This window comes from Prionailurus bengalensis, chromosome C1 (assembly GCF_016509475.1).
Source record: "Prionailurus bengalensis isolate Pbe53 chromosome C1, Fcat_Pben_1.1_paternal_pri, whole genome shotgun sequence".
Classification (NCBI taxonomy): Eukaryota; Metazoa; Chordata; class Mammalia; order Carnivora; family Felidae; genus Prionailurus; species Prionailurus bengalensis.
In genome coordinates this window covers 19,530,391-19,543,914 of record NC_057345.1, presented here as the reverse complement: position 1 = coordinate 19,543,914, position 13,524 = coordinate 19,530,391, and the positions used below count along the sequence as shown (strand labels likewise).

Sequence of the window (13,524 nt, the reverse complement as noted above, 5' to 3'; positions counted from 1 at the left end):
GCAACATGCTGTGCTCAGGGATGGGGTCAGAGAGAGGGACTGCCCAGACTCCTCTTCTTGAGTACTTGGGAGCTAGTCAGTACTCTAGATGAGGGGATTTAGGGCAGTGAGGGATCACTGGCTATTAACCCTGCAAATCCCAGTAGCCCACTCCTTGGGTCCCATAGCTGGCTTACCAGGCTGGCATGGGAGGAAGACTAGTTTCTGCAGGAAATTCTGGTACCCACTCCTCCCCCCACGCCTGCCCATGAACAGGCTGTTCTTGTTTACGACCCTCCTCCCAGGAGAACAGTGATTGCTCATCCCTACATGTGATTTGAGAGGGCCGGTCTTTCAGGCCTGGAGGAAACTCAAGCCCCAGCCAGCCACTTGGCATCGGAATGTTCAGCTGGTCCCCTCCTGGGGCTCATGTGACCAGGACCCAGCTATAAATATCAGAGGGGCCGCAGACCAAGACAGAATTCGGGCGCCAGGAGAAGAAGGCAAAGAGGCTCTGGCTGGGTACTTTGTGACAAAGGCAAGACCCCAGGTCTACTTAGAGTGAGGCAGGTGAAGGAGGCAGCCAGGTGAACCCCCAAACCTCCTGACAATATGGATTATAAGTCAAGCCTGATCCAGGATGGGAACCCCATGGAGAACCTGGAGAAGCAGCTGATCTGTCCCATCTGCCTGGAGATGTTTACCAAGCCGGTGGTCATCTTGCCGTGTCAGCACAACCTCTGCCGGAAGTGTGCCAATGACATCTTCCAGGTCAGTGCTTGGGCACAGCCCCGTCATGGGGCCCCAGGTGGCCGCTCAGTGTTCCTGTGGTGAAAGCCATTCTCGCTTAGTCTAGGACTTCTAAACCAGGGCTGGTTTTCTCCCGTCTAGAGCGAAGCCCCTGCAGAGGCCTCTGGGCTGGGGGCGGGGGGCTCGGAGGCAGCTCTGGCTGCCCCATTCCTTCTCCATGACGCGTGTTTCCCCTCCCCACCCTGCCCGCAGCCCCCACCGCTGCCCTGAGCCCGCAGTTGACTCTCCAATCAGGAGTCAAATGCCTCAAGCGATAAGTGGGAGAGGCAGGAGAGAGAAACCAGACCCCTGAGGCTGGAGCCAGCTCCCTGGTGGCAGGGGGCCCAGAGCTTTAGGAGGAGGGTGGCCAGGAGGCACTGGGCAATAGAGGCACCTTCCCTTTCAAGTCTGTTGCCGGTAATAAGGGGCTGGAAGGGATCCAACTTCTTAACAAAGGAATGGGAGGGGCGTCCTGGCTGGGAAGCAGCCCTTTACAAAATGTTCTCTTACTCTTCTGTCTTTCAAGTAGGGGCCTACATAGTTGGCTGTAGAGATAATGCCCACTGCATGAATGGGTAAACGGAGGCTTAAGAGTGAGAAGGGTGCTTGCCCAAAGTCATTCAGAGGATAGCCGTGGCTTGAACCTAGGTCTGCTGACTCCCAAACTCGCTGACTGCTATGTTACTTCTCGAGTGTTCCCCGTGTAAGTGGGCTGGCTCTCATCTCAGGATGGGGAGCTCCAGGTCGAATGGTTTGACCAGAATGGTTGAGGGAAGCAGGAAGAAGGACGATGGGAGATCGTCCCAGGCCTCACCTCGGCCCTTGCCGCCCGCAGGCCGCCAATCCCTTCTGGACCAATCGGGTCGGGTCTGTGTCCATGTCTGGGGGCCGTTTCCGCTGCCCCTCCTGCCGCCACGAGGTGATCATGGATCGTCATGGAGTGTATGGGCTGCAGAGGAATCTGCTGGTGGAGAACATCATTGATATCTACAAGCAGGAGTGTTCCAGGTCAGTGTGCTTTGCTGCTGGGGGCCCGTCCTTCCTCCCCAGATGGCCAGTGCCCAGCTCTCCCAGGCTCCTTCCCATCGGCCCAGGATCCAGTGCCCTGGCTGGAAGAGACACGCTGGTCAGTCCAGAGAGCCATGTCCGGCTTCCTCAGGCAGAACAGAGGCTCATTCCCATCTCCAACACTGGCTCTCGGTGTCACTCAGTGAATGGGAAGGGGCCCAGACATCAGGCTGCCCTCCTGGGAGAGACTGAGACAGGAACCAGGGGAAGGCCGAGTTGTGAGAGGGAGAGGAAGACCCTGGGGCCAGCTAGTGGCTGTGACAGGCAGAGAAAAGGGCCCAGAGAGAACGCGGCCAGTTTCTCCATAGTGAAGGCGACAGCTACCATCCCAGGCCCCGGGGACGCTTCCTCCTGCTGCTGCACAATAATCCCGTGGATCAGGCATGATTTTTATCATCCCCATTCCACGGATGAGGAAGCTGAGGCTCAAAGAGGCGAAGTCAATTACCTAAGCTTTCCCAGCTGGGGAGTGGAATGGGCTGGGAATGGGCCCTGCAGATCTGGCCCCAGGTCTCCCTGTTTGTAAAACAGCAGCTCTGTCTCAGGCAGAGAGAGACAGAGAGACAGAGAGAGAGAGAGAGAGAGAGAGAGAGAGAGAGACGGCCACCAGGGAGATCTTTACAAACCCAGACACCTGACAAGACTCCCAGGCTGCTGCCCTCGCATCCTTTGGTCCTAAACAGTCACCAGGTGCCTGCCTGCTGGCAGTGTCCTGCCTAAGGAGAGGTGACAGACCAATGTCAGTGAGAAAAAGCCCTGACTCTGTCACTAATCTACTGTGGGAATCTCCGGTGAGTCTTTGAGCCTTCATTTCCCCTGTCTGCTGAAGGGAACAGTGAGGTTTGTTCCCGTGGCTGTCAAATAGGGCTTTGATGGGAAATGTTAAAAATATCAAATATTTATTGAGCACCTCCCGTGTCCAGGCACGGTACTAAGCATCTTCCATGCACGATCCCTATTTAATTCTCACAGTAATCCATACGGCATTCTTAGCCGCATTTTCCAATGAGGAAATGGAAGCTCAGAGAGGGTCAGAGGTTTGTCTAAGGCTCCTCAGCAAGTGTGAAGCGGAGAGAGAGCCTGTCTGACTCCATGGTGAACACTCCTGACTGCTGTTGCCTCTCGTGTTGCTGGAGTTCAGCACTGCAAAAGTGCATATACATTACTGATCATGATCATAATAACGAAATCAATATTGCATCTAAACAGTAGCCTCCCCGCCCCCCAGTGTCGACCTATGAAGGGCATGTTATGTTTGAACCCTTCAAGGCCTTTCCGCATCGTTGAATGGCAATGATAGCCGCCCTTTTTGGGGGGTCTGCTCTGTGCCAGGCTCTACACGCTCATTGCAGACAACTGCCATGATCCCAGTGGCTCTGGGATAAGACCAAGCCTCAGAGAGGTGAAATCACTTGCCCAAGGTTACAAAATGAGTGAATGGAGGAACAGTCTGGATTTGAACCCAGACGCCGATGCCTGGGGTTGGAAGAATGGGCATCTGGGATGGCAGTGGGCACGGGCACCAGACCCTCAGGGTCTTCCCTCACCTCTGCCGCTACAGCCATTCCAGAGCTCGATTCCCTGGGTGGGTGGGTAGAGAGTGACCCCTGCCGGCATTGGGTGGGGAGGGCGCTGGGTTAAAAGACGGAAAAAGACAAGTCTGGAGAGGGGTTGATTTAAGAACCAGCGGAGACAATAATGTCTGGGGGTGTGATCCGTTGTCCAAAGCTGTTCAGGGGTGAGGCCCTGGCAGGGACGGGGGACAGTCGCCATTTGACATTTATGAGATGCTTGCTGTGGTAGGGGCTGGGAAAGCAGAGGTGGTGTAGACATGGTGTTGAATCTAAATGAGTGTAGTCTAGCTGGGGAAATAGGAGCTAGACCCAAAAAAACTGAACCTCAGGGAGGAAGTAACCGATACCCCAAGAGAAGCACAAATAAGATGCCAGAGTCCCTAAGTAAAGAAAACGACCGGGGGAGAAAGAATGTGTGTTTGGGAAGGAGAAAACTGGACGCTGGAGAGACTTTCTGGATTGTAAGCCAAGGCTCAGGCTGGGCTGTTGGTCATCCCTGGGCTGCCCTTTTTCTGATTGTGTGACTTGGGGCGCACACATTTCTTCCTTCTCTGAGCCCGATGACACCCTCACGGCATACTTACTGATAGATTCTCTCCACCTGTTGAATTACCACCTCCTCCAAGACACGTACGGTACCCCGCAAATTCCGGGGTGAAGAGAATAGACAGGTTTCCCTGCTGTGGTGGAGGTTACAGTCTGGTGGATTAAATATAGAATTCAGTGAGGCCATGAGTATAAATTGCTTTGCTCAGGTCAGGCCTGTAGTAACCAAGAGCTACGGGGACTATAATTAGATCAATGCGCTCTTGCCTCCCCTGCCCTGACTTGATGGGTGACCTTGGGCAAGTCAATTCACCTTTCTGGGGTTCAGTTTCCTCTTCTCAAAAATGTCCCCGGTTCTGACTCTGGGATTCTACCACCTTTCCCATGTCCTGCTCTGGCAGGGTCCTATGGCAACTCCATCACCCAGAGTTTGGGGCCAAGGATCTGAGGACAGCCTTGGTGTCCCTGGCTTTCCTGGCCCCAGAAAATGAAAAGGGTTGGGAACAGCCAATCACTGAGAGCTCAGGCCATAGATCTGGGGGTGGCCCCCTGGAGCTGGGGAGGAGGCAGGGACTCGGAACGCTCACCGTGTGACTTGGCGACTCTTCTCCACTGCAGTCGGCCCCTACAGAAGGGCAACCACCCCATGTGCAAGGAGCACGAAGATGAGAAAATCAACATCTACTGTCTCACGTGCGAGATGCCCACGTGCTCCATGTGCAAGGTGTTTGGGGCTCACAAGGCCTGTGAGGTGGCCCCGCTGCAGAGCGTCTTCCAGGGACAAAAGGTACTGGCTGGTGCCACTTCTACCCCCAGCCTGGGTCTGCCAGGCATGGCCAGATGATTCAGGATGTGGATGTGATCCCTGTAGATCTGCTGAGCCGGCCTTTCAGGAATAGTCCCTCTGGAGGGACTTCCCAGGCCACAGGGACAGCAGCTCTGCCTTCCTGGGAGAGGTGGCTGAGCTCATGGGTTATACTTAGAGCCACTTGAGAGCATCTGGGTGTGGCCACAGGGGAGAGACCGGACCCCTGGGCCAGGCCACCAGGGTCCTCTCAGGCCACGACCTTTACATCCCAGTGTGCTTTGGGCCCAGATACCTCTTCCCGTGCTGGTGACCTCTCCTAAGCAGGGGGTGGCTGGGAGCCCTCTCCCTTGGCCTCCAGGCCTGTGGGAGCCCTATCATCCTGTCCACGCAGTAAGCTGTGGCCCCTCTTTCCGGACACTTCTTCCCTGCCTCCCACCCTTCTCTTGATCTCTCCCTTCTAGAACTCTCCAACTCTGTTTCTTTCCTGCATCCCTTCTTTCCTCGAAACAAGCCCTTCCGCTGCCAGAATGTTGCTGTGCTTTTTCCTCATTTCCCCTTTCTGGGCCTCATCTGTAAAATAAGGGATGCGGTATTTCTCCGATGCTCTCTGCTCTGGCCCTGAGCTGCACCTCAGCAAGAGGCTCTTTCTAGCAGAGAGGGGAGTGAGAGTGCCACCCCCAAGAAGACAGGCCCTGAGACTATTTTTGTCTCTCCTGCCCTGATCCCCCATCCCCTCCCCCCATCTAGACGGAGCTGAGTAACTGTATCTCCATGCTGGTGGCGGGGAACGACCGAGTACAGACCATCATCACTCAGCTGGAGGACTCCTGTCGGGTAACCAAGGTGAGGGGAAGAAGAACTTCAGACTCTGGGGGTCTGAAGCCTCCTGGTGCAGCCTGGTCTCTGGGGTGAAGGCTCCCCTGTGGGTTGTGGCTAATGGTTGGGGCCTGGAGGCAGGGATCGTGGAGGAGGGACCGACTAATCCATTCATCCACTCATTTACCAAATGCTTCTGGAACATTGTGTCAGGCCCTGCCAAAGGCACTGGGGACGGGGTGGTGAACAAGACAGACCTGGTTCCTGACTTCAGGAGCATCCCAACAATAATTCCCAGTATTTATTCAGCACTTGTAGTTTTCAGAGCCTTGTCTTTGATATGCTGGAGACGAAAGCTTCTCAGACTTGAAAGTGCATTCAAATCCACCCTGGAATCCTATTAAAGTTCAAGTTCTGATTCAGTAGGTCTGGAAGGAGGCACGAGATTCTGCATTTCTTTGTGCCCCAGTTGCTGGTCCATGGACCACAACACAGTGAGTAGCGACACTGTAGAGGCAGAAGGAAACTTTTCTATCCCTGTAAAAGCATCCGTGACTTTCCACTCCACTTGACGTGGGGCCTGGAGATGAGAAGGGGGGGGGGAAATGGATCATCATACTCCTAGTGGAGGAAGAGTTGTGTGAAGGATGGCCTCCAAGGAAGGAGGGAGACATCGTTACTACTCACGAGGTGCTCCCAGTCTGATAGAGGATGCTAGAGCCCCCATTCTTATGAGATACTATGATTATACCCATTTTATAGGTAAGGAAACTAAGATGTAATAACATCTATGAGAGCAGGGAGCCTCAGTGAGGGGGCCACTAGAGGAAGAACTGTTTTCTCTGCCCCTGCAGATGTAGAGCTTCCCAAATCCAGTCTTGGTTGTAAAATGGGGAGGAGGGGGGTGGGAGGAGAGTGGCTTGGGAGCACACAGGAAGCCCAGAATCCATCATCCCACTTGACCCTGGAGTCTATTTTTGAGGAAGGGGCTAGCTTTCTCCGTGACACCAGCCTCCAAATGTCACTGGTGCGCTAAGTAGCTATGACGCCTCGGCTAAGCCTTCAGCTTGTCTTCTGTCTTCCAGCCACAGACCTGTTATTCCCAGCGCACCCGTCCCAGGAGGGAAGTGCTGGGGATAGAGAGGAGGACCCCACAGGATGTGACTCTGAGATTTCTGTCCCCAGGACAACAGCCACCAGGTGAAGGAAGAGCTGAGCCAGAAGTTTGACGTACTGTACGCCATCTTGGACGAGAAGAAGAGCGAGCTGCTGCAGCGGATCACGCGGGAGCAGGAGGAGAAGCTCAGCTTCATCGAGGCCCTCATCCAGCAGTACCGGGAGCAACTGGACAAATCCACTAAGCTGGTGGAGACAGCCATCCAGTCCCTGGACGAGCCCGGTGGGGCCATCTTTCTCTTGGTGAGCAGGACTAGGAGGGTGTGGGCAAGTCGCTTCAACCCACCAGTTCTGTCTAAGGTGTGAGCCACGCTGCATCACTGGTCACCCACGTGCCCCTGGGCAAACCACTTAAAGCTCTAAGCCTCAGTGTCCTCGTCTGTAAAACGGGCCTGCAACAATTCCTGCCTTCCTTCCTCTTAGCTGATTTTATAAGGATCAAAGAGGAGGGTATTTGTGAAATGGCTTTGTAAGCTACAAAATGTGGTATTCAGGTGGAGGCCATTTGTTGAGCACCAACTGTAGGCCAGCCACAGAGAGGACTGAGACACAGCCCTGCCCTAAGGAAAGCTTGTTGGGGGAGACACAAAAGGATCAGCGTATAAGGCACAAAGCCCGGTCCACAGTATGTGCTTAGGAAATACAGGAAAATTTTCTGTAGAAAACAAGACATTGGGTATAAAAAGGTGACTAGGGTATGATTCTCATCTTGGGGGTTTGGGGGTTTAAGAGTGTTTCGAATGATAACCCCTAAAATCCAAGCTTCCTGCCACGACAGCGGATGGGTCCTAGGGTGATGACCGACACCTGTGCGGACCATGAACAGAGGGAAAAGGTACAAGCTCTGTTCAACTCAGGGCAGGGAGCAGGTCACAAGGGGGCTAGGGACGGGCACCAAGTGCCCATCTGTGGCACCGTGACTGGTGTTGCTGACTTCTTGGGGCTACTTCTTCTGCAGTCCTAACCTTTGCTCTCTCTCTTTCCTCCCACAGAGTGCTAAGCAACTCATCAAAAGGTCAGTGTCTCTCTAGAGCTCTGATCCTAGCTCCCACCAGGGCCTCTCACTTCTGTCCAGTGGGTCTCCCCCTTTGCATTAGGTCTACTGGGAGGGTCTACCTCAGGCTAGCTTTCCTGGGCTTTGCATCCCCTGTCTTCTTGGACCCCCCATGCTGCTTGTGACTGGCGAGGAAACACTCCACCCTCCAGGGGGAGCCTTTAGGTGCCAGGCCTGGGTGTGGGCACAAGGATGTGCACAGGTGCGGGTTGGAGCTGAGACACCCTCTTCTTTCACTGAGGCCCAGCAATCTTACCCTGTGCCGCCGCCCCGTTTCTCTCTTCCTCCCTCACAGCATTGTGGAAGCTTCCAAGGGTTGCCAGCTGGGGAAGACAGAACAGGGCTTTGAAAACATGGACTACTTTACCTTGGACTTAGAGCACATAGCAGACACCCTGAGGGCCATCGACTTTGGGACAGGTAAAGGAGGTGGCCCCGCCATGCATGTACTTTCCCGCTGGGCCCCTGGAAACTTGCTCCCCTTCTGCTGAGCCCCGTGTGCAGGCAGATACACTAGCAAACTGTCAGACTCATATAGCCAACTTCTGGATGAGCCCACAGCCTAGCACAGTGCCTGGTACGTAATTGGTGCTCGATAAATTATGTCTGGATCCACTGCACGGAGGCATGGGGCAGTAGAAAGAGCATGGCAACTGCAGTCTGGCAGGTTAAGTTCAAATCCTGGTTCTACCACTTGTTATCTGGGTGACCTTCGGTGAGCCCCCCCACCTCTCTGAGCTGCATTTTCTTTCTTAGTTTCTTTTTTTCTTTTCTTTTCTTTTCTTTTCTTTTCTTTTTCTTTCTTTCTTTCTTTCTTTCTTTCTTTCTTTCTTTCTTTCTTTCTCTTTCTTTCTTTCTTTCTTTCTTTCTTTCTTTCTTTCTTTCTTTCTAAATTTTTATTATTTTAAGTAATCTCTACACCTAACGTGGGGCTCAAACTCATGACCCCGACATCAAGAGTTGCATGCTCCTCTCATTGAGTCAGCCAGGCGCCCCTGAGCTGCATTTTCTAACTTCAAAATTAGGTTGAACATGGGCCTAGGAGGGGCACCTGGGTGGCTCAATTGGAGGAGCATGGGACTCTTGATCTCAAGGTTGTGACTTTAAGCCCCATGCTGGGCATGGAGCCTACTTAAAAAAAAAAAAAAAAAAAAAAAAAAAAAGCCACGGACCTACTAATAATGACCACATCATGGTGCTGTTGCAACAAATAAGATATTAACACAGAGCAGCTTGTCAGGTACTAGACATGTCCTAGTGATTGCCTAAAGCTGGTCTTCGCTTCAGCTTCTTAATGCTACATCTCTGATACTCACACCTTAATTTACCTGTATTATATCCTCATTTCTGTTTGTAATTACTCTGTCATAGAGTATCTATAATTGTAGCAGCATCATCGTAACAATAATAAGGGAGAAATAATAAGGGAAAATGAGGAAACCGGATAAAGAGCAAAGATTTAATAATTTGCTCAAGGTCACACAGCTGCAAGGTAGCTATTTAGCAACAGAGAAAGAGAGTGGATCCAATTTTGCTGAATGTCGTATTGATTTGAGAGGTGATGCTCCGCTGACCCAACTGAGAAAGACAGAGCTGGCACCTCTCCCACAAGCTTGTAGAATCTAGTGTTGAATCTGTGCTCAGAACCCCAAAATACCACGTTCACGGGTAAGGACGAAATGCATCCCGAAGCTGAAATGCCAAGGGACTTGGGCATGTCCGTGACTGTGGATCATCTGCTCCACTCTTACCCTCCTTAAGCTAAGACAGTCACGAGTGGATCGCACTGTGTGAACAGCACGACACTGTGGGACCCACGCTGCCTTCCACGATCGCCCTGAGGCTCAGGTCTTTCATACTGAGGGTATAAATGGGGGAGTGCATTTATCGAGCACTTTCTATGTCCCAGGCACTAAGCCTGTGACCTAAATTCTGTCATTGAACTTCATGAGGTAGTTTCTGTTGTCATCTCCATTTGTAGTTAAGGAAATAAAGCCAAGGGAGGGTCGGTGATTTGCTGGAGTCACCACGGCTAGTAAGTAGCCCTGTGGACTCCACCAAGGGCCATCTGGCTCCCAAGAGCCTGGTGAGGATTCTCTGAGACAATGCATCTAGGCTTGACATGGCACTTGGCACGTAATATGCGCCCAGCACAGGCTGCTAAGAGTAGTTACATTGTGATAATTAAACAGCAAAACCAACAGAAACCCCTGGGTTATGCACAGACTCCCAGCTACGCAGCTGGAAATTGGGCTGACCTGTTGGAGGCAGGAACTCTTTCAAACCTCTCCCTACACACTCTGGACAAATGCTCTGGCTCTGCGGTGATCCCCTCAGGGCCCCAAAGCATCGGGGAAGTGGCTCAGGCGGGGGTGGGTAGAGAACAGAAATGTCCCCTGTTAGTGGAGCTTGGAGGCAATGTCCTGCAATGGGAAGGTGAGGACACAGGTTTTGCGGCTCAGTCACCGCCTGTCTGGGGCTCGCTCCAGAGAGCTTTGGAGCGGATGGCCCCAGGAGTGTCCCCCACCAACACAGCCACCCCTCTGTAGGCTGTGGAATGAGGAAACCCGGACAGGGAGTTCTAGGCAGGCAGATTTCAAAGGCTGAGCAACTTCCTTCAAGACAAGGACTCTGATCCCTGAGAATTCGAGTTTTTTGTCCATTCTCTCCAGGTGATACATACCTGTCTAACTGAGAGATGTGCCCAAGCACAAGGTGTGCTTTCCCTAAGTCCCCCTCTGGTCACTGGTAGGTCAAGGGATAGGAGCCGCTGTTGCTACCGGACCAAAGGAGCGTCTTGAACCCTCTCCCTTGGAGGGCTGTGGGAAGCGAGGAGGAGGCCGGGGGAAGGAGGAAGGAAGCAGGGCTCTCTGCAGCTTAGGCTTGGCGGGCTCGTCACCTCCGGGGCCACTGATGTCGCTGCATGGCCACGTGGCCCTCACGGAGGGCATGGGAGGGGTTTGGAGAAGTGCGGTCTCCTGCCTGGTGCCCCTTCGAGCGGCTTCTGGGAGGAACCGGCCTCATCCTAACACGATTGTTCTTTGTCACGTACAGATGAGGAAGAGGAAGAGTTCATTGACGAAGAAGATCAGGAAGAGGAAGAGTCCACAGAGGGAAAGGAAGAAGGTAAGAAATCCATCTGCCTTCATTCATTCATTCATTAATTCATTCATTCAACAACATGAAGTCCTGATGGTGTGTAAAGCGCCACGAGGGACCCTGGGAACGATGCCAATATAGGGCGATGATGCCAATACGTGTTTGACGCCTTTGTGAAGGCAAAGTCCTGTTCCCTTTAACCTTAGAGGGAAAAAAACCCCAAAAACCTAATCATAATAAAAAGCTCCCATTTTATATCTAAATGACCTTCCTGAGTGGAGAGCAATACAGTGTAACAGACACCAGGCTTGGCACTGAGGTGTTTTGTTTGACCAGCAGAATGCTGAAATTTTAAAAAATTTTTTAAAATAGTTATTTCTGAGAGAGAGAGAGACAGAGCGAGCAAGACTGAGCGCGAGCAGGGGAGGGGCAGAGAGAGGGGAAGACACAGAATCCGAGATGTCAGCACAGAGCACGACACGGGGCTTGAGCTTGGGAATTGCGAGATCATGACCTGAGCCGAAGTCAGCCGCTCAGCCGACTGAGCCACCCGGGCGCCCCATACTGGGCAGTATAATCCTGACCTGTTCCCAACGTTCTGAGTCTTGGGCTACTCATCTGTACATGGGGACAAAATACTCCTGACCTCAAAAGGTTATGGTGGAGAGTAAATGAGATGATCACTTAACACAATGTCTGGCACCTAGACGGGACATGTTTGCTAATTAGCACATGTGTGCTAAAATTATTTTTCAAGCCAATTTACTATTGGAACTAAATTCCAATCCAGTTGAACAATACGGGATACTCTTCTGGAGTTTTGCATTGGATGGGCTATCCACGGTGTTTTGACAACTAAATTCTGTTTGGGTTTAAAAAGAAGAGGCCAGGCCGGAATTGGAGTCTGATCGTTTTGTCACCGCGGCTTGGGAAGCCCCGGATCCCCCTGTGCCCTGCCTCACCTTGTGTTTCCCGGTCTTTTTCTTTCAGGACACCAGTAAGGAGCTGGATGAGGGAGAGACCTTCTAGATGCAGAGAGACTGGGGAGGGTGGGGATGGGCCCAGCTGCCTTGGTGACAGGCCCAGGGTGGGAGGGGTCGGGGCCCCTGGAGGGGCAATGGGAAGGTGTATCTTCTCTCTGCTCAGAGAGCAGGGACTGGCGGTAGGACCCCCACCAAAGTGTCCAGCAGCCACTGAACCAGAATTGGAAACGTGCTTGAAACAACCACACGGGACACTTTTCCACGTTGGTGCAAAATGGAGTATTTTGTACATTTTTTAAATGTGATTTTTGTATATACTTGTATATGTATGCCAATTGGTGCTTTTTGTAAAGGAACTTTTGTATGATAATGCCGGGTCATCGCGGGCCTGGCTGTTGTTAGGAAGAGGGGAGGGGAGCCGGGCTGACACAGCTGCCCTCTTCCTTTCCTCGGAGGGAGGGCTGGGTGGCACTCGCAGGCCTAGAAAGGGATACTGTACTGTACAGGTGTCGATGCCTGTCCCTGACACAGGGGACGGCAACTGAGTTTGTGTTATATGTCGTTTCAATAAACGCACAGCACTCTCTTTCTGTTATTACCGTAAGAGCTGGGGTTTCATTCGCCTCGTTGTTCCCGAGAGGGGAGCGCGGAGAGGCTGGACAAGAGAACGGATGGAAAATGTGCAGCAGGAGGCAGACAGTAAGGGCCAGGCTAGATGTCCATCCCGACAAAGAAGGAATTCTCTAAGTTAGCATTTCCCAACGGGAACTTCGTGGAAAATCCGCTCGGAGAAACAGGTTCACTGCTTGGTCCTCTGGTTCTTCAGAGACTGAAGCAGAGAAAGCTTCGATGCTTTAGTCTAGGGGCGCCCGGGTGGCTCATTCGGTTAAGCGTCTGACTCTTGATTTCGGCTCAGGTCATGATCTCACGGTTTGCGAGTTCGAGGCCCGCATCAGTCTCTGTGCTGACGGCGCGGAGTCTGCTTAGGGTTTTATCCCTCTCCCTCTCTGCCCCTCTCCCGCTTGCTCTCTCTCTCTCTCTCAAAAATAAATAAACAAACATTAGAAAAAAATTGCTTTAGTCTAGGAGCGATCCCAGGGCAGCCAGAATGAGAACCAGTAGAAATGAGGCAGGAAAGGAGGGAAGCAAATACAGAGTGTCACATAGCTGAGCTGGCCACAGCTCCACCAAGAGGACCCCCCACCCACCCCCGCCCCTTGCTCAGTCATGTGAGATGTTTCTAGCAAGTCATAACACAATACGGCTCAAAGCAGTCCATCAGAGGGAAGAACGAGGGAATTTCGTCTCTTGTCTCAGAATCGAAGTGGCCTGCCAGAGGGTTAATTCCCTTGAACCTCCAGGTTTCACCACTTGACCCCTTGGGGCAGCTTCGGGGGAGGCCGGGTACCCCTGGGCCTACAGGTGGTGGAGTAAGAGCCCCAGCGGTCCAGTCGGGTTGGACACGGGTGCTGGTCCCACCGCAGCGGGCACAACAGTGGCTCTGCTGAAGCCCACCAGACTTCATCCGGGGAAGGCCAAGGCAGCCAGCCACCAGTGCTAGGGGATGAGGTAATAACCAAGGCCAAAGTAGCCAACCCCCACCCCCGCCGCGGGAGGGGCCCAAGGGCTAGG

General features: G+C 52.8%; 1 protein-coding gene across 2 annotated transcripts; it reads left to right on the top strand.

The window, feature by feature from the left end:
- Positions 1 to 360: 360 nt before the first annotated feature.
- TRIM63 (tripartite motif containing 63) lies at positions 361 to 12,496 on the top strand. Of its 2 annotated transcripts, XM_043574122.1 has the most exons (9): positions 396 to 750; positions 1,604 to 1,776; positions 4,575 to 4,743; positions 5,512 to 5,607; positions 6,766 to 6,999; positions 7,749 to 7,771; positions 8,106 to 8,230; positions 10,865 to 10,936; positions 11,900 to 12,496. In XM_043574122.1, exons 1-9 carry the CDS (start codon positions 592 to 594, stop codon positions 11,908 to 11,910), a joined length of 1,062 nt encoding a protein of 353 aa, XP_043430057.1. In that variant the 5' UTR covers positions 396 to 591; the 3' UTR covers positions 11,911 to 12,496. The 2 variants fall into 2 exon arrangements, with proteins under 2 accessions (XP_043430058.1, XP_043430057.1); XM_043574123.1 differs by lacking the exons at positions 7,749 to 7,771; positions 8,106 to 8,230 and having other exon boundaries at positions 361 to 750.
- Positions 12,497 to 13,524: the final 1,028 nt, after the last annotated feature.

Coding starts and splice junctions, on each gene's coding strand:
- TRIM63 (XM_043574122.1), top strand. CDS start 592: ATGGATTATAAGTCAAGCCTGATCCAGGATGGGAACCCCATGGAGAAC. Junction 1,777..4,574: donor TACAAGCAGGAGTGTTCCAG/GTCAGTGTGCTT, acceptor TCTCCACTGCAG/TCGGCCCCTACAGAAGGGCA. Junction 7,772..8,105: donor GCTAAGCAACTCATCAAAAG/GTCAGTGTCTCT, acceptor CCTCCCTCACAG/CATTGTGGAAGCTTCCAAGG.